Source organism: Arachis ipaensis, chromosome B03, assembly GCF_000816755.2.
Source record: "Arachis ipaensis cultivar K30076 chromosome B03, Araip1.1, whole genome shotgun sequence".
Lineage (NCBI taxonomy): Eukaryota > Viridiplantae > Streptophyta > Magnoliopsida > Fabales > Fabaceae > Arachis > Arachis ipaensis.
Genome location: NC_029787.2, coordinates 39,739,194 through 39,759,614, shown reverse-complemented (window position 1 = coordinate 39,759,614; position 20,421 = coordinate 39,739,194). Strand labels below are relative to the sequence as shown.

Below are 20,421 nucleotides of genomic sequence, written 5' to 3'. Positions count from 1 at the left end.
CATTGCATTCAATTCGAATCACAGATTTTTGCTAATGCAGCACGTCTATCTGTCTTTGCTTAGAGACATTGGGTTAATGATGCATGCCACTGCTGATTATTAGTGTCATATATATGGTTTATATTTTCGTTATGATGGTTAGTTGCTTGACATATACAGTTGCATTTGTTCGATAAGTGTTAGCTTCCACACGTGGCATTAGATTAATACTGCAAAATTGTAAAATTAGCATTAGTCGTATGCACATAAGAAGCAGACTCATACTCCTTTAACATATATCACATTACATAAAATATTTAATATAAACTCTTATATACATGCGACACTCTGATTCTGACCATTTAAAAGTTCTCTAGTCTGGAACTTAGGTTAAAAAAGACTTATTCATAAAAAAATTACTAATAAGAAGAGAGAGAACACTCTAGACTCCGTAATATTGTATAGTGTTACACTATAAGAAACAGTGTAATTATTGACGCTAAAAATCGACGGCTAAGTTTTCCGTCAATATTTTTCGACGGTTTGTCGTCGATAAAATAAAAAAAAAAGATGATTAAAAAAATATTAAAATCGACGACAATGACGTCTATTATTTTGACAATTTTTTAACATATTATCACTATCGTCACATTACCGACGAAATAGGGGTCGAAATTTTTTTTCTTTAAAATCGACAGACTAGTTGTCTATTTTAATAATTAAAATATCGACACTTTCTGTCGTCGATACATTTAGACGATAGAAATCTCTTTTCTAAATTGAATGAACGGTATAAATTTATTATATAAAATAGACGAATAGAGTGTTGATTTTTATTTTAAATAAAATCGACAAAATAGCCGTTGATTTTTATCAACTAAAAACTGCTCCCGCGTTTGCTTCCCGCATCCGTACTCGTTTCACTCATTTTCCCAAAATTTAATCCCAAATCTTCAGAGAATCAGAGTCTTGAGTGATGCTTATTCTTCTCCTCCAACGCCCGAGAGTAGAGACTAGAACAGAGTCACGGTCACGGAGAGAGGCAGAGAGCAGAGCTTCTTCTTCTCCAACTCCTAAAAAAGCCCGTCGCCATAGCACATCGCTGTCGCAGCTTCTTGTAAGTTCCTCTCTGTCTCTCTCTGATTATATTTATTTTTTCAATTTTTGTATCTACTATTTTCATCATGAAATTCTGAATTTGCTGTTTGTTAAACCTAATTAGCATAATCAAATAGGAAACCACAGAAGAGAGAAAAGGAGAATTTGGTTCCTAATTAATTCTCACCGTCAACGATGGAGGTTTCAGGCGCCGTTCTAAGGAATGTAACGTGCCCTTCCTTTTCTATGCACGTGAGTTTCCGTCGTCGTCGTGGTGGTTGTGTTACGGTGCCGATGAGGATGAGAGAAAAGGCGGTGGTGTGTTGTTGCTGCGGGTTCAGTGATATTCGGGGCATGTGCAGTATTACGGGGACGAGAAGAAGAAGGAGAAGGGAACCGCTATGTTGAGCGCCAAGAAGAAGCTCAAGATGCTGAAAAACGTGTCCTTTTCGATGATCTTTAAGGAAATCTAACTTCGGTAATTTAATTATTTTTACATCTTGTTGCTATTTGGACTAATGATTTAGTTGCATAGAGTTGAAATCACATTTAATAGGTTTAGAATAATGCATTTGAACATGCGATTCTATTGATTATTTGGTGAATTTAGTTACATCATGATAAATGCATGTTATTGTTGCTGGCCTTTAAAGTGATTGAGAGAGTCTTAAGTTTTGTTCAATGAAAAATTTTAAAAGAATTCCTATTTGATTTGACATTTGTTTTGGTGAATTTATGCTCTGGATTTACTAATTTGTTGTTTATTTTGCTTTTGTTAATGTGGAATCTAGCCTAGCATGAAAAATTCCAAAGTGTATTTTTGAATTTTTATTTTCTGGTTTTCTTATAGAAATTTCATCCGTTTTTAATTACCTTGTGTAGAATCTTCATATCCTATAATATGCTTGCTCTATATCTCATATTTTATGATTCTTCCCTGCAGCTGCTTTGGTTTTATTCGCTATATGTCTTTAGCATGGTTCTAAGCACCATCTGGTAACATTTCTCTTTCTAATCATCTTCTTATGTTAGAATCTTTATTGTTGATGAAGATTTACACTGCTGTAAATTAAGTACATTGTTCTATAGAAAGGTGCTTCAAGACATGTTTGAGTTTGTCTTAAAAATTAGACTTTCTAATAATGCTATCAGATATAATAAAGAAAGAGTAACATGAATCCTACACATAAAATACTGGGTTATCATGTTTTATTCTACTTAATTCCTTGCCTCCTCATACCATTTCATTGCAAGTCATTCCCTTGTATATGATGGAGAAAAGACTGCATACAACACTTGCTTCTAGTACTCAATGATAACAGCGAGTCTCAATCGGAAAGATTATAGCTCCTATGAGATATTAGGGAATATTGTATACATTACTTACTATCATCTATCACAAGTACATGCCCACATCCAGGGCTCTGAATGTTTCGATAAAATCACTTTGCAACTTGGTGTATTCAAATAATAAGAATAAAACGCATATACTTGGTGTATTCATTTTTTCTTTATATAGAAATGACATGCAAATCTTTCAATTAAGATAAACTTTGTCTTAAAAGAATTGTCAAGTATTTTGTGATTGATTTTCTACAGAAAAAATTTGTATGCATAAATTGTTGATCTTTTGTGCTTTTAAATGTAGATGAAAATAGAAAGTTTCCACCACTGCTATTGGGGTAGGCTTATAGTTTGGCCAATTGAAGTTTCAACATTATTCAATTCTTTGCAATGAGTTAATTCTGTTCTAAGTTTTTCTAATAACTGCAACATTTATACCTTCTCTCTCTTTTGCAGATTAGGTGATGTTAACACTCTTAAGTGTGGTCATAAGTAATTATGGTGAGTCCAAGACTGCTATAAATATAGCTTACTGATGAATCGGAGGTTGATTTAGATACTTACATGGCATAGCTATCCTTTAAACTGCCATTTAGATGGCTATTCAGATTCAGAAGGATATGAATCTATGGCCAATTAATTACACTTCGGAGCTCAGTTGAACAACTTTTATTGTTTTTGGTATAAGATTTGTCTCCTGCATTTCGATGTCATATTTCAGCAATCCTAGAGATAACAATCTGAATTAAATTGACTTTTCAAGCTTGGGAACAAATATTTGTAGTTTATATAGTCTATTTTGTTTTGGCAGTCATCATTGTTTCAGGATTGTTATTAGTGTATCCCGAGTTGTATATGATGTGACACAATTAGGCACAAACTTTGACATAAAATATCTATCAAATTTAAGTAATATCATATTCCAAGTACATCTTAAACACGTGTATTTGTTGTTGTTGTTGTTGTTGTTGTTGTTGTTGTGGAATGTATCGTGTGTTCATTAATCAGTCGCCATAACTTTGGCCTATGAGCATGTCTTTGCTCATAGCTTCCTAAGCTTCGTTTATGAGTAATTTCTTCATGCATAGGTACCCTCCTGGCCACGGAGATGTCTTCCCATCATTACTGAATAGCGGAACACTTGATGCACTAATGTCACAGGTTTACACTAGAACTCAATTTATATTTATTTGTAGATGGACTGATGCACCACTATTTCGTGGTACATTTTAGGCTGAATTGAGTGGATTTTATCCATTATTCTCACACTTATTCATATAAATTGCATGTTTTACATTTTCCTTCCTAATTTTGTGCTGTGATTGAAAACATGCTTCTTTGGCCTTAAATTTGATAATTTTAATTCTCTCTTATTACCATTTGATGCCGTGATATGTTTGTTAAGTATTTTCAGGGTTTATAGGGCAGAAATGGCTTAGAAGATGGAAAGGAAGCATGAAAAAGTGGAAGGAACACAAGAAAATGGAAATTTCAGAAGCTGGTAGCGACGCGCACGCATGAGCGACGCGTACGCGTGACCAGTGCAGCAAACATATGACGCGTGACCAGGAATCTGTTCAAGCGACGCGTACGCGTGGCCGACGTACGCGTACGCATGACATAGCGTCACGTGCTGCATTAAACAGAAAATGTTGGGGGCGATTTCTGGGCTGCTTTGAACCCAGTTTCAGGCCCCAAAATACTTATTAGAGGCTGTAGAGTGGAGCTGGAAGGGGGAATTATTCATTCACAACATTCATACACAATTATTAGGTTTAGATGTAGTTTTCTAGAGAGAGAGAGGCTCTAGGTTTTAGGGTTTTTAGGTTTAACTTTTCTCAAATTCAGATTTCTACTTTACTTTAATTTAATTTCTCTTCTACTTTTATTTGTTCTAGTACTTTGATTTGTCTACTTTTATCATTGATTCCTTTATGTTGCCAATTTAGTTTATGAACTCTTATGTTTCATTTGATCCATATTAATGCAATTTATGTTTCCATATTTATGCTTACTTTCTTTAATTTGTGTTATTGATGCTTGCAATTGGTTGTTTAAATTTAATATTCCTTGTTACTTTTCTATATTTTTATGTTATGCCTTCCAAGTATTTGATAAAATGCTTTGTTAGATTTTAAATTAGATTTTTATATTCTTAGCTTGGATTGATCAATTAGAGACTCTTGAGTTATCAAAATTCCTTTGTTGATTGGTGATTGAGACTTGCTAGTTGGCTTAGGCTTCACTAAATCTAGTCTTTGATTAGGACTTGTGAACTTAAGTTGATTTTGCTCACTTGACTTTCCTTCATTGTTAGAGGTTGACTAAGTGAAAGCAAAAGGCAATTACCATCACAATTGATGATGATAATGAGAATAGGAATTCCAATTCTCAATCCTTGCTAGGACTTTTCTTAGTTGTTATTTTATTTCCTTGTTATTTACATTACTTGTTCCTTATTTCAAAACCCAAAAATATACTTTCCCATAATCAATAATAACTACACTTCCCTGCAATTCCTTGAGAGACGACCCGAGGTTTAAATACTTCGATTAATTTTATTGGGTTTGCTTAAGTGACAAATAATTTAAATATTGATTGAGGTTTAATTGTCGGTTTAGACTATACTTGCAACGCAAATCTTTGTGAAAATTTTTACCGACATTTTTCCTCCGTCAAGTTTTCGGCGCTGTTGCCGGGGAATTGCAAACGTGTGCATTATTATTGGTTATTATATATATTTACCTTTTGCTTGTTTGTTAGTTTTCGTTAGTTTTAGGACTTTGTTGCTTATTTTCATTGGTTTTTATTTTTATTCGTTACTATGAATTCTTACCCCTTTGGCTATGAGTGTGGTTACAATTATGTTGTAGGAAGAGGAAACTACAATGAGAACATGCATCAAGGATGGGATAATCAAAAGTGGGAGGAGCCTCAAGCTTATGGACAACCCTCTTGGCAACAGCCTCCACCAACTTACTATGAGCAAGAGCCATTCCAAGGTGCGTACCAAGACAATGGATATGGTGGACCCCCTTGTAGTTACCAACAACCCCACCATATACCTATGAACCGCCTCCTCAACATAGCCCTCAACCACCATACTCACAAGTCCCCTTTTACCAAACACCTTCCTATGATCCTAACCCATATCCACCATACCAACCACCTTATGAGCCGTATGAACCATACATAGAACCTCCCCAATACCAACACAATTACTCCCAAGAACTACCACCTCCATATACACCATGTCCATATCCATCAATCCAAGAGCAGTATGATCCTAATTATGATAGCCAAGCGGAACAAGAGCCACAGGATCATTTTAAGGAAGCAATGGATCAACTTCAAGCAACCATCCATCAAATGGAGTGAGAGGAAAGCTGGAAAGCACACGAAGCTCTCATGGCTAACAAATCTCAACTTGAGAACCAGGGACTGAAGTGTATTGTACAACAAGTGAAAAAGATGGAGAGTGTTGAACAGCCACATCCCTATCATGATGAACCACCCTCGTATCATGAACCCTCATATCCACTCCAATCTCCAATGGATGACACCCTTGGTGTTCTTCTTCAAGAGCAAAGAGAGATGCAAAGGGAGGTACTAGAATTCACAGCTGCCTTGACTGAGGTAGTAAGTCAATTAGCTTCCCAACGTTTGGACACTCAAGGAACTTCTATGGCTACATATGGAGAATCTAATGAAGAACGTAGCATGAAGGAGAGACTAGGAACGCCGGTGGAAAGTGAGGAATGTGATTTTGTACTAGAACAATTGGAGGAAGCCGTAATTGTCAAAGAAGAAGAAGTGGTTGAAGACTTAGGAGATGCTGAACCTCCATGGGAATCTAGAGTTGTAGAGTATTCCTCCAAGAAGCTTGCATTTGATGTTGAGGAGGGTAGTGCACAACCTCCAAGGCATATTCCCTATGAAAAATTGGACGGAATAGATCAAGAAAGAAGTTCCCTTGAGGATGATGATCATGAATCAAGCCATCCTAGTAACGAATTTGCACCCACAAGTGAACCCCTTGAGTTTGAAGAACCTTCTCTCGATAAAATTCAAAGCAACATTGAGGTAGACTTCTCTCAACCTCATATTTATGATTTGAGTGACGGAGAAGAGTTGGATGAATCCGGTGAAGAAGAGCTTGAAAGTGAAGAATCTTTTCAAAAGGTGGAAGTCCTTCGGCAAGGTTGGACGAGAGTTGAATATGCTTTGTCAAGATCATTGGAAACTTCTCTACTTAGGTTGCTGTCTACTCCTTCATTTGAATGGGTAAAACTTATCTCTATTAGCTTTACTGTCTCACTTGATTATGGTATTCTTGAAACGGATGGTCAACTTAGGAGGCTCTGTGGAATGAAGCGTAAGAGAAGGATGTTTAGTGGTTGGAGTTGCAAATCACGACTCATCAAGGTTTATATTTCAAGAACTAGATGCAAGGATTAGTTTAGTGCTCATTTGAATGGGTCTAAGAGAAGAGTTTGGTATTTCATTGAGAATTCAGAATGCTTGCCACCTGGTTGGAATAATGATGATCCACTTAAAGACGGGTGTAGAAACAAGATTTGGGATCTCGGCATATAAGAGGATCAACTTTTGGAGCTCAAAGCTTGTGAAGAACTTCATCAAGGCTTGGTGAATTCACTTGGAAATGTTGGAGCTTATTGGAAGTCCAAGCATTGGTGTAAGTTTCAAGATGAGTTCAAGCACAAGCCACCATGACAAGGAGCTCACCAAATGTCCAACTTAAGGACTTTAACTAAAAGTGCTAGGTGGGAGACACCCCACCATGGTAAATTCTTTCTATTTTCTCTTTTATTTATAGTGGTAATAAGTTGTATTTTTATTTTTAGTTAAGTTTATTTAGTTTAAGTTATGGTTTTACTTGTTTAATAATGTCTGGCATTACTCTGGTAGCTTGTTAGTTTCTTATTTAAAATAAAAATAAAAAAAGAGGCTGTCACGCGTGCGCGTCACCGACGCGTACGCGTCGATGCCCTAAAATGAACCATGCGAAAACGGTGCTCGGACGATGCGAGCGCGCGGCCTGGACAGAGAGTTGTGCCAGGACCGCACTGGTGCAGTGCTAGGCGCACAACTCAACCCACGCGTGCGCGTCACTGACGCGTACGCGTCATTTGAGTTTTTCCCACCCACGCGTAGGCGTGGGCGACGCATACGCGTCGACTCAAAATTTCGATTGGCCAGGACTACAAACAGAGAATTGGGCTGCCACTGTGCAAGTGCTGCGCGTGGAGCATGATTCACTTTCACGCGTACGCGTCAAGTCCTGTTTTCCATTCCTCCTCTTTCTTCTCTCCTTTCTTATTCTTTCCTCTTTCCTTTCTTCTTCCTTTTCTTCTTCCCTTCTTACTTTCTTCTTCTTCATTTCTTTAACTTCTCATCCTTATTCTCTTTTATTCTCTTTTGTTTGTTGCATTCGCATACTTTTATTCATTGCATTTTAATTTTGTACTTGTTTTCATATCTTTTTCTAAATTTGCTATTTTTCTATTAGTGTTAACTTTTCTTACTTAACTGTTGCATATTTCTTGCATTGTTTTGGCTGCTTCCTGACTTGTCTACTATTTACTTTACATGCCTTTCGCTTCTACTATTTTCTCACTTGCATGTTGTAGCTACCATGTAGTTGAGAACCTCATTCTTATTGGGCATTAGCCCACCCGTATTTTATTTGTTTTTATCTCTTTGTTGTGAGTTATTCTTGTTCTTTTTTCTCTTCTTTCAGGCTGGCCACCAAGAAAGGAAACAAAAAGCTTCTAAATGAGGCAACAGATAAGTCCATCTGCACAATCAATTGAAGAAACTCATCAGTTGGAGCCACCCGTCCACGTGCACATCTTTGCATGCACCGAGGACGGTGCAATCTTTAAGTGTGGGGAGGTCGATACCGACTTCTGTGGGTTAGTTACTTTCTTTTCAACACCAAAGTTTAGTTTTATTTGTTACTGATTTCTTGCATTTGCATGATTGATTGCATTTTTGTTAGATTTTGTGCATATTCTACCACTACTTGGTCGAAGTAATATATTCTTTTCCAAGAAACTATTTGATAGTATTTCACTAATTTGAATTAAAACTTTTTTGAACTTGTTTGAAGAATTTAATTTGGAACATGGTTTAGAGATCGAACACACAAAATCCAGTGAGATTTTGAACCTATTTGATTGGTTGCATTTTATCAACCAATATTCTGTTTTGATGTGTATTGTTCTCTTTGAAATTGTGATCTTTGTCTTGCTTGGTTCTATATTTCCATTGTTTGATATATGCATGCACTTATGTGATTGAGGCCTTGTTTCACTATAGCTCACATACCCATATGGCCTTATCCTTTTCATTATCCTTTGCAAACCAATGTTGAGCCTTTTTAACCCCATTTATTCTTTATTCTAGCACATCATTAACTCTAAGAGAAAAAAAATAATTACCTTAATTTAAATCCTTGGTTAGCTTAGACTAGTGAAAGTGTTCATGATTTAAGTGTGAAAAAGTTGGGTTTGCCAATATTTGGTTTGAGAATTAGGTATTGTATATTTTTGGTGAAAATGTTGAGGACATGTTCATGCATTCAATACCTTAATCATATGCATTGAGAAAAATAAAAGAAAAAAAATTAAGAAGAAAAAATGAAAAATGAAAAAAAAAAGAAAAAAAGAAAGAGAAAAGAAAAAAACTAAAATAAAAAGGGGACAAAATGCTCCAAAGTAAATGGTGATAGCAATGCATATGTACTGTACTCAAATTGGAATGCATGAATATGTGGTAAACATAGTTAATGGGAAGTTAGATTTTGTATGTTGATTACATGGATTGTCTTACGTTAGGTGGAGAGTTTAGGTTAATCAAGGATTCAGATTTTAGTCCACTTGACCAAATACAATCCTACCTTGACCCTAACCCCATTACAACCCTTAAAAGACCTCTTGATATGTGTATTTGTGCATTAAATTTTTGTTGATTGGTAAAAGAAGAGCAAGTCTTAGAAAGCAAGGTTAGTAGAGAATTGAGAGAATCGAACCTTAAACACTTGAGTGATTAGAGTGTAGACACTTCCAGTGAGGATTCGATGCTCGATTCTTTCTTCCCGGCTTTCACAAGCTTTCTTCTTGCAAGTCTATGTGTATTTCATTTTATGATTTGAATTAGTGGAATCCAGTTCATATTTGTTCTTGGAGAATTTGATTTACTTTTAACCAAGTAGTTAAAAGTATTTTGCATTTAGTTGCATTCATATAGATAGGTTGCAATTAATAAGTCTTACCATCCCTCTTCACTCTTTTGGTTCTCTTGAGCTTAGCATGAGGACATGCTAATGTTTAGCTGTGGGAAGATTTGATGCACCACTATTTCGTGGTACATTTTAGGCTGAATTGAGTGGATTTTATCAATTATTCTCACACTTATTCATATAAATCGCATGTTTTACATTTTCCTTCCTAATTTTGTGCTATGATTGAAAACATGCTTCTCTGGCCTTAAATTTGCTAATTTTAATTCTCTCTTATTACCATTCGATGTCGTGATATGTTTGTTAAGTGTTTCAGGGTTTATAGGGCAGGAATGGCTTAGAGGATGGAAAGGAAGCATGCAAAAGTGGAAGGAACACAAGCAAATGGAAATTTCAGAAGCTGGTAGTGACGCGCACGCATGAGTGACGCGAACGCGTGACCAGTGCAGCAAACATACGACGCGCATGCGTGGATGACGCGTACGCGTGACCAGGAATCCATTCAAGCGACGAGTACGCGTGGCCGATGCGTACGTGTGACAGAGCGTCACGTGCTGCATTAAACAGAAAATGCTGGGGGCAATTTTTGGGCTGTTTTGGACCCAGTTTTAGGCCCGAAAATACTGATTAAAGGCTGTAGAGTGGAGCTGGAAGGGGGAATTATTCATTCACAACATTCATATACAATTATTAGGTTTAGATGTAGTTTTCTAGAGAGAGAGGCTCTCTCCTCTCTCTAGGTTTTAGGGTTTTTAGGTTTAACTTTTCTCAAATTCAGATTTCTACTTTACTTTAATTTAATTTCTCTTCTACTTTTATTTGTTCCAGTACTTTGGTTTGTCTACTTCTATCATTGATTCCTTTATGTTGCCAATTTAGTTTATGAACTCTTATATATGTTTTCTTGGATCCATATTAATGCAATTTATGTTTCCATATTTATGATTGATTTCTTCAATTTGTGTTATTGATGCTTGTAATTGGTTGTTTAAATTTAATATTCCTTGTTACTTTTCTATAGTTATATGTTATGCCTTCCAAGTGTTTGATAAAATGCTTTGTTGGATTTTAAATTAGATTTTTATATTCTTAGCTTGGATTGATCAATTAGAGACTCTTGAGTTATCAAAATTCCTTTGTTGATTAGTGATTGAGACTTGCTAGTTGGCTTAGGCTTCACTAAATCTAGTCTTTGATTAGAACTTGTGAACTTAAGTTGATTTTGCTCACTTGACTTTCCTTCATTGTTAGAGGTTGACTAAGTGAAAGTAAAAGGCAATTACCATCACAATTTATGATGATAATGAGGATAGGAATTCCAATTCTCAATCCTTGCTAGGACTTTTCTTAGTTGTTATTTTATTTCCTTGTTATTTACATTACTTGTTCCTTATTTCAAATCCCAAAAATATACTTTCCCATAACCAATAATAACTACACTTCCCTGCAATTCCTTGAGAGACGACCCGAGGTTTAAATACTTCGGTTAATTTTATTGGATTTGCTTAAGTGACAAACAATTTAAATATTGATTGAAGTTTAATTGTCGGTTTAGACTATACTTACAACGCGAATTTTTGTGAAAATCTTTACCAACATTTTTCCTCCGTCATGGACAAAATCTTATATTTCACCCTTTCTTTTCTTTTTAAGAATCGTAACTATCACTATTTTCCCCTATTTTTTCCCTCTTACAAGGTAAGGAGTACGTGTTTGTTGCCAATTCAAATAACTTGGGTGCTATAGTTGATTTGAGTATCCTTATTTAATATTTTGCGCTTTTATCATTTTTGGTTGTACTGCTTTTCAATTCTATATGAAGGTGGTACCTTTAGTATCATCCAGCTTCCTTGACTGGTTAATTTAGTAATCTTAAATCATTTGATCCAAAACAAGAATGAATATTGCATGGAGGTGAAGAACGATCATTATCATCAGCAACTGCCTTTGAGTTGTAGACCTCACATGATTTTGATTAATTTACTTATATTTTTTGGATCTTGTTATATAGGTGACTCCCAAAACATTGGCTGATGTGAAGGGTGGTACTTTGATTTCTTATGAAGGAAGAGTTCAGGCACGTAACCATTGCTGAACCACCACTTCACAATCAAGATTTAGTTGATTAAATTTGTACTGTGATGGTTGCAAATTGGCCACAAATTTAATAGTTTTAATGATCTCCTAAGTTCTAATTATGAACTTATTTTGTCTTAATTCAATTATTAGTTTTATTAAAGTATTGTAATTTTTTAATTATAATTATAGTATGTAAATAATTCATGTAAATCAATAAAAAAATCAATTTTTTTATACCTTCTAATTTTCTCCCTTTTTTTAATTTGACAAAGGAATAGGCCACGCTTTGAAAGCGTGGTAAAAGATTTTAGCTGGCAAGCCATGCTTTTGAAGCGTGACTGTATGTGCTCTATCGGTACACTTTCAAAGCGTATCCAAAACCAACCTAATCAGCACCCTTCAAAAGCGTGGTGATATGTACACTTTTCGGTACGCTTTTAAAGCGTAGCAAAAAAACGTGCCGATAGGTCCACAAAAGCGTGGCGATAGAGCAACCGGCACGCTCGCGGATGTGACCCTTTCAAAAGCATTCCAATAGCTCAAAAAGCGTGGCGAAAAGCTATCGTCACGCTTTTAAGTACTTTTCGGCATGCTTTAAAAGCGTGGTAGAAAGTTTATTTTCTTGTAGTGAGGCCATAGCATCTATATCAACTTACTTTTCATTCAAATTATATTATAATGCAAAAAAGATTTTAATTTCATCCCAAAATTAAAACTAAACTTAGATGACTGTTTAAAGTCTCATACATGACCATGAAAGACACATCATAAAGTTGTACCATGAATATGAACTCTCAATGTAGTTTCACACCGCAGAACCAGAAACAATTGTCAAGCCAAATTAGTAAATTGTTCAAAATTAAATTGTACAAACCTACCACAATACAACATGCAGTTTGGACAAAAAAACTAGCATAAAAGCATGTTTTGACTAGAACCTCACACAACTCAATCATTTATATAATATTTGCTTATACAAATTAGATAGAATTCTCTAAAATTATTCACCACTTGAGTGCTTGCAACCACATTTTTCTAGAAATCAATGCTTAAATAAAGAAAGCTTAAATAGTAAAAGCTTCAGAATCCAACAACTTCCCTTAAATCAAACAATCCAACAAAAAAAAAACAGAATTATAAAAGAACCTAAATTAAAAAAAAACATGTAACAGAATTAAAAACCCCTGAATTGGATACCACCTGGTGCGTGGAAGACGACGGCAGCTGCTGGTGTGTGGTGCCGTGGAGGAGGACGGAGAGAGAAATGCTTCGAGGATAGGGAAGGGAGAGGAAAGGGTTGCGCTACCGCGGGACACGAGTAAGGATACTGTGGGGCAGCGTCAACGGCAGAGAAGAGGGAGGATCTTCGTTGTTGTCAGAGGCTAAGAAAGTGAGAGGAGATTTGGCGATGGGAGAGTAGGAGTGGGGTTGTTTCGGCATTGTGAAGAATAAAACTGAAAAGGAGATCCTTTGGAGGCTGTTGGTGGCGCCATCGCTAGCAGAGGGGGCTGCTGGAGGTGTGGTTTGGAGGAGAGAGATGCAGAGAGAGAGAGAGAGAGAGAGTTTAGAGAAAGTGTGGGTCTTTCAAAATGAGAGAAGAGGGGGTGCGCGATTCTAATTTAGGGCAAAATTACCGTCGGATTTATCGACGGAAAATCTGATGATAATATTTTGCGCATGACCAAAATGTAGCGTTCCATTAACTGTATCCGCCGGTAATTCCAACGGTAATGATCGCACCAATTTTTCTTTCTTACCCTCTAATTATTACCATCGGATTTAGCGTCGAAAAACCGAATCCGACGGTAACTTTTTTATCCGACGAATTTATTACTAAATCCGCAGGTAAATCCGTTGATAAATCCGACGCTAATGTCCGATATTAAATCCAACAATAAATTCGATGATATTCAATATTTTTTGTAATAATAATTCTACCAATGTTGAGCCAACATTTTGTCATTTTAACCTATGAGTAAAGCAGCTTGGTATTTGCATTCAATTGCAAATCACCTTATTGCAACAATTTATTATAATATGTTCTTGATAAATATAATAATATGTGCTTTAAATATCATAATATGTGCTTTAAACTAGACAATTTATAGCAAAATTATTCAAAAATATTTTAGAGATTGGATTTTGATGTAATTTTTTGTAGATATATTAAAAAACGATACATTTTTATCCTTAAGTTTGGTAAGTTTCCCATCAGTATATTTGTTGCAATTTTTTGTCAAATTTTTATATGATATTTTATAAATAAAAAAAATCTAAAAATCAAATTTTTATACGATATTTTTGTATGTATTTTTTAAGTTGTTATTCTAATATCCTTACAAACCGTTGAATTTGGTGCTGCGATAGTTTCGAATGAGAGGAAAAGCATCTTTTTATGGTGGTTAAAAAAGTAAATTTTTTTTAAGTTGTTATTCTAATATCCTTAAAAAAAAGTAAATTTTTTTCCCACTATCTTACGCCTCATACCATTCAGGGAAGCATCACAACATACATTTGTCAAATCATCTCCACTATAGCCTTCTGTACGGCGAGCCACGTCATCTATATTGACATCAGGGGCCACCTGGTGCAAAGGTAAAACATGATAATCTTGTATTTGTTAGATGCTCAATGTCTTTCATTTGAATCCATAGAAGAAATCAATTAAAGACAATACATAATAATAATATCTTTAAGACAGTGTCATAGGTAAATCACAACGTCCTAACTTGCCTCCACAGTCTTCAAATTGATACAGATCAACTCTTTACGACTCTCAAAATTCAGAAGAGGAATGTATATACGCTTTTCCAGCCTTCGCCTGATTTGATTTGCATCAACATCAAATTGTATCAGTACATGTACATTAAAAGAGGTTTCCAACAGATAGAACTAATTCATCGCATGCTTCTATCACTTGCAATGCAAATTAAGAAGTACAAGAAAAGGATGCAGAAAAGCAAATACAAACCTCAGTGCCTCATCTATGTCCCAAGGGAAGTTTGTGGCTGCCAAAACCATTACTATTTTACGGGTACCATCTTCATTTGTGGAACTATTGTTTACACCATCAACCTGAACTAGAAGTTCAGACTTCACCCTTCTGGATGATTCATGTTCCCCAGAAGCCCTGATGAATTGAAAGGCAACTCGATCAGAAATCAAATAATCTCAACTGATACTACAAACTCAGGGTGAACCCAAGGGGTACTTGACAACCATTATCCCCCATCGCAAATAAAAACATGGCATACATGACGCAACACACAAGATTGTTATGTACGGAAAAGAACAGCAAAGACTTACCCCCTAGCATTGCACAGAGAATCAATTTCATCAATGAAAATTGTACTTGGTGCATATGCTCTTGCAAGATCAAACAAATACCGCACCATGCGTTCACTCTCACCACGCCATTTGGAAGCTAAAGTTGCGGAAGAAACATTAAAGAAAGTGGTACCGCATTCAGTAGCAACTGCTTTAGCAAGAAGTGTCTTCCCAGTTTCGGGAGGCCCAAACATGAGAACACCTTTCCACGGTCTCCTAATCCCCTGTCAGAATCACATATAATGAATTGCACAGAAAAGGTCTTTCCATGACAACAACAATGGGATAGAAATACAACAACAGCCTGCTTAAGGCCATCGAAACTCAGCATAACAAGAGAATTTGTGTGCATGACTACACAAGCATGAGAGAATTCCAAGTAAAAAAAAGAAACAGTAGCATGCAAGATTAATTCAACTTTCAACATATAGCGATACAACTACTAAGAGAATAAAAAGCACCAGACATCTCAAAAGATCCGCATAAAATAATCTAAGCTCTATACATTTTACACGGTTCTTAGATACAAGAATCCTCCCTCTAAGTTTTTTATTGTTGGCTTAATTTTCAATTCTGATCTCCATCCTCGGCTTCTAAGGAAGCAAAATCCAACAATGAAAACTGAAGGGTATGCATAAAAATGGTTAATTAGCAAGGTTTTACTTTCCAAGAGAATCACGCCCTTCTGTTCTGCTTCTCACAATTCTATGGAATACTTCCCTGATCGGAAAAATTTAATCGGAAAATTCGGAAATTAGAAGTTCAATAATGCACAAAAAAAATTAAAAAGAGAGAGGAGAGAAAGCTCACCGAGATAGATCTCTAAGGATCCGCTACCAATTTTCCGACCGATACAGAACTAATTTCCAACTCGAGGCTCCATTAAAGATCAACTTCTTTTGAGCAAAACCCTACAAAAGATTCGAAAATTTGAGAAGATAAACGAAAGTTGAGCAACAGAGTTTGACCAAAACCCTACCAATTTTCGTTGTGGAAGAAGGCTTAACCTAATAATCTTATTAATTTTGATATATGGGGTCTCCCATCGGTAAAAATGGGGAGCAAGGAGTTTAGAGTCCATCATAGCAACCCTATGATGAGGAAGACAGCCTTCTCTCCCCAGACCCTTGCTGCAACTGGTAGCATCTCCCCTCTTCATGAATCGCTGCAAGATTTGAGACCGCTACGAGTTGTTCATAGGTAGCAACTGAAATTCGCGCTCGGGTGTGAATTGGTAGCTCACAATCTCTGAATTCGCATCGCCAGAAGGCTTAGAAAGGATAGACAATTCTTCAGTGGACAGTGAGTAAAGGAAGAAGCGGAGGAAAGAGGGGCTAGAAGAAGAAACGGGGTTCATCGTTTGACGAAGAAGACAGAGGAAGTGGGTGGAGGGAAGAGGCAGGGGCGCATAGCTGCAGCAAGCAAGGGTTCAGTTCTGAATTTTTATATTGGGCAATATTAAAATATTAAAAGAGTTGTTATCTTTTAATGTAATTTTTAATAAATTAACAATGATTTAAATATAAACCATTAGATCATTTATCAATTTAATCTAACGCTTTGAATCTAATGGTGCATCAGATAAGCTCATAAGAGGTGGGCTGATTTTAGACAGACCCTTTCTTTGGAAGGGATATGTGAGGAGAAGATATAGTCTATTTAACCCATAAAAGATGTGTATCTATTACAAGAAGTGTATGCTAGAATGTAAAGTCCCATATTAATTTGAAAGAAGAAAGAATTATGTTTTATAAGAGTTTGAATATATTTTCGTGGCAAGACTGTTGAAATATCAAAATAGACAATATCCTTAAGCAAGTAGACTGGACTATTAAATATTGTATCAAAATTAATGCTAGAATAGATATTTCAAAGAGGAAATTTGATCCCATTAGGGAGTGATATTTAAAGTCCCACATACATTAACTGGAGAGGGGAACGAAGTATTTTTTATAAGAGTGTGGACATTTTTTTTTTGTGTATACATTTTGATGATTTGAGTAGTTTTCTTTTCTTTATCAAAAACAAAATTGTGAGGTTTGAAGAGGTAAAATAGAAATTATCCGCAACCAGGTGAGTTAAACTGTTACAGATGATAAAATTGACCATAAAAAATTAAAATTAAAGTTATATTCATATAAGATAAGTTTTGTTCGACAAAAATGATCAATTATTAATTTTTTTTTATAATTCCATAAATACGTCTTTTTTTTTTCTTTTCTTTCTTCGTCTTCTTTCCATAACCACCACTACCTTCATTACAAAATCCATCATCCCATCTCTCTTAGATAGCTGCATCTTGCCACAACCATGGTAATATTGTTTAGGCAACAACAACACAATCACCAACAACAGCAGGAGCAACAACAATAACCACCTCGATATGCATTCATTCTTCAACCTCCAAACTCAATTTCTAACCCTAACAATTTAATTGTCCCTCCCTCCTCCTCCTACCATCCACCATTCTCTGCCTCCACAACCCCTTTCACCATCGCCATCCCCTCCACCATCCTTACCCTCTCTTTCCTTCGACCATCACCAACTCCAACACCACTACTACTCCATTTCCTTCCCACCCCTCCAACCACCTCCTCCTCCGCCAATGTCGTTTCCCGCCTCATGGCTCTCCTCACCAACCACGACCAACAACAACAACCACAACCACCACCGCAACTGCCTCAACAACCTTCTCAATTGCTTTTCGCAGCAGCTTCTGCCCCAATCTCCTCAATGGAAATGTTATCTATCGCAAACGTTGCAGCAACGGTGTTGAATCGCGTGGTGAGCAGTAAGGTGCCGAGAGGGAGGCGCTTAGCGGAAGACCATGTGGTGTATGACGTGGATATGCAAAACCTACTTTGCTCTTTTTATTGTGTGTGCTCTTTCTTTTCTCTTTTTGTTTTTTTCTGTGACTAGTTTCTTGATGCTATGTTTAGCTTCTTTTATTTTTATTTTTTAATATATTTTTTTTTTACTTTTATATGATAGAATTACAATAGAGAAGGGATCAATTTGGATTAGAATTCATTGCATATTCAAACAAGGAGTTTTGCTTTATCAATGATAGTAGATAGTTGAGTTCAGATTTTTCATTTTTTCTCTTTTAGGTAGCGTTTGGTTTTAAAGACACAGACACAGAGACATGGATATGTTAAAACATGTCTTATGTTTGTTTGTTGAGACACAAATTTTTTATGGACACGTTAGTATACAAGTATACACAAAATACATGTATTTAGTGTACTTCCAAAATATTGAGACACAGAGACACAATCAATTAGACACAATTTTTTACTCATTTACCCCTTATTAATTTCTTAATCCTAATTCTTTTTTTTTTCTCCTTCTCCATCCACCGTGACCGTTCTCCTTCCTGCCTCCTCCCTCCTTCCACTGTCGCATCCCGTCGTCCAGATTCACCATCAGCGTTGCATCTCTTCGTCCAGATCCACCACTACCGCCGCCGCATCTCCCCCTTTGCCAGATCCGCGTGCCGCCGCCGCTGTGTCTCCCACTTTGTCCAGATCCGAGCGCTGCCGCTGTGTCTCCTCCTCCGTCCAGATCCGTACGCCGTCACTCATCTCCTCCTTCGTTTAGATCCGCAGTTGCCGCTACGTCTCCTTCTTCGTCCAGATTTGCGACTGTCGCCTTTCCTCCCTCTTCACGATGTCCACGGCCGCCTCTCCCTCTTCCTCTTCGAGTTTGTCATTGCCACCTCTTCCTCTACCTTGGTTCTTCTCTTTTCACAGTTTGCTTTTCATTACCTTCTCCTCCTTTTTTGTTTTTCTGTTGGAAAATATAAATTCTTGTTGATTCTTGTAAAATTTTGTTGATTGTTTTGTGGTGAATTGTATGTGATGATGAATCTATAGTGGTAGAGATGGTGGATGATAGTGGTAGCAATGGTGGCTGATTTTTTTTTGTTTTATAAGGATAATATGAATTTTTTTTAATTTTATTGTGTCTTGTTCAATATTTACCAAATACAGTACATAGACATTAATAATTTGTGTCCATATCTTTAATGTCTATATTTTTGTGTCTCTGTCTCAAAAAATACATAAACCAAACGCTGCCTTAGGTACTTAATTGAAAATTGAAATAACATTTTCGTTTTTGTCTACTACTTTAAGAAATTATGTTGCTGGAAGAGTGTGTACGAGCATCGTTAGTTGGTTTTGTTACAAGTGAAAATGAAATCTAAGAATCAGGCTCCGATAATTAAGAGTTCAAAAAACAGGTTAAAGATTTTATAATGCTTTTATAGTTATGCTAACAGTCATGCAAGATGGGAGTAGATGTGGTGGTTGTGAAAAGATACAACTATCTAGAAAAGAGATATGAGTAGAGAAATAGATTTGGTGAGATGATAGATTTTACAGCGGGAATAAGTGATGGTGGTTATGGAAAGAAGATGAAGAAGGAAGAAAAAATGAGAGAGATATTTATGGAATTATGAATAAAAATTTAATAATTGGTTATTTTTATCGAATGAAATTTATCTTGTATAGATATAACTTTAATTTTAAATTTTCACGGTCATTTTTTTAGCGTTCGGATTTTTATGATAAAAAATAACTATTTATTCTAATTTAAATATAGATGTACTAACAAATATGTTAGATCTCTTGCATGTAGCATGTAGAAGGTAAAACGTTAGATTACTCTTTTACAAACAAAATATTTTATTATTATGATGTGAAAAAAAATGATTATTTTAGTAGTTAGTTACTTTAATAAAAAAATGTGTAAATATATATGAATGTATAATAATTAATTTAACAGATGAACTCTAATATATAAAACATTTAAAATAAACACAAAAAAATATATGCAAATAAAATGATTAAAGAACAAAATTCATTCCAAATCTACAAAAGAATTGATTTAGAAGGCAAATCTATCATTAAAAAAGTGAATACTTTTAAAGATTTTTAATTTAAAGTACACCTTTTTATAAATTGCAATCCAATCTAGTTAGTTAAAGAATAATGCATGCTAACTTTCACTCGTCCTTGCGGGTGAAATAAGAGGTTCTTGTAAAATTGCATGGCCTACTTTGACCTTTATTATTGTGAGTAAAAACCCATGTGGCCTCTGCTATCTACTTATCTATTAGTCTATTATTACTATTACTTATGATTTCCCCAAAATTCCAAAAAAATTGCCTAGACCAAATTAGTAGAGAGAAGTTCTATTATTTATTCTCCGTGAAAGAAAAATTCTATACATAATTTGATTTTTAACCACAAAATTAAATTAATGGTATATTATATTTAATTGGACTTTATTTTTCTTATTATTTTATATTATGTATAATCAATATT

At 35.6% G+C, this 20,421-nt stretch overlaps 1 protein-coding gene and 1 long non-coding RNA gene across 2 annotated transcripts; one reads left to right on the top strand and one right to left on the bottom strand.

Moving 5' to 3' along the window:
* On the top strand, window positions 11,341-11,990 carry LOC107634408. The gene is made up of 3 exons (XR_001618887.2): window positions 11,341-11,440; window positions 11,553-11,599; window positions 11,697-11,990. It is a non-coding gene; the product is annotated as an uncharacterized LOC107634408 (long non-coding RNA).
* LOC107633021 (katanin p60 ATPase-containing subunit A1-like) lies at window positions 14,208-15,458 on the bottom strand. Its single transcript, XM_016336654.2, has 4 exons — window positions 15,071-15,458; window positions 14,736-14,894; window positions 14,498-14,585; window positions 14,208-14,348 (listed from the first exon to the last, which is right to left on the bottom strand). The coding sequence occupies exons 1-4, from the start codon at window positions 15,283-15,285 to the stop codon at window positions 14,208-14,210; spliced, it is 603 nt and encodes a 200-aa protein (XP_016192140.2). The 5' UTR covers window positions 15,286-15,458.

Bases quoted from the DNA above. Each gene is read 5' to 3' on its own strand.
- LOC107633021 (XM_016336654.2), bottom strand. From the start codon at position 15,285: ATGTTTGGGCCTCCCGAAACTGGGAAGACACTTCTTGCTAAAGCAGTT. The intron at 14,895-15,070 runs GTAAGTCTTTGC...TCAATTCATCAG, and splicing joins TCTCTGTGCAATGCTAGGGG to GGCTTCTGGGGAACATGAAT. The intron at 14,349-14,497 runs GCAAGTTAGGAC...CCTTTGCACCAG, and splicing joins TCAATTTGAAGACTGTGGAG to GTGGCCCCTGATGTCAATAT.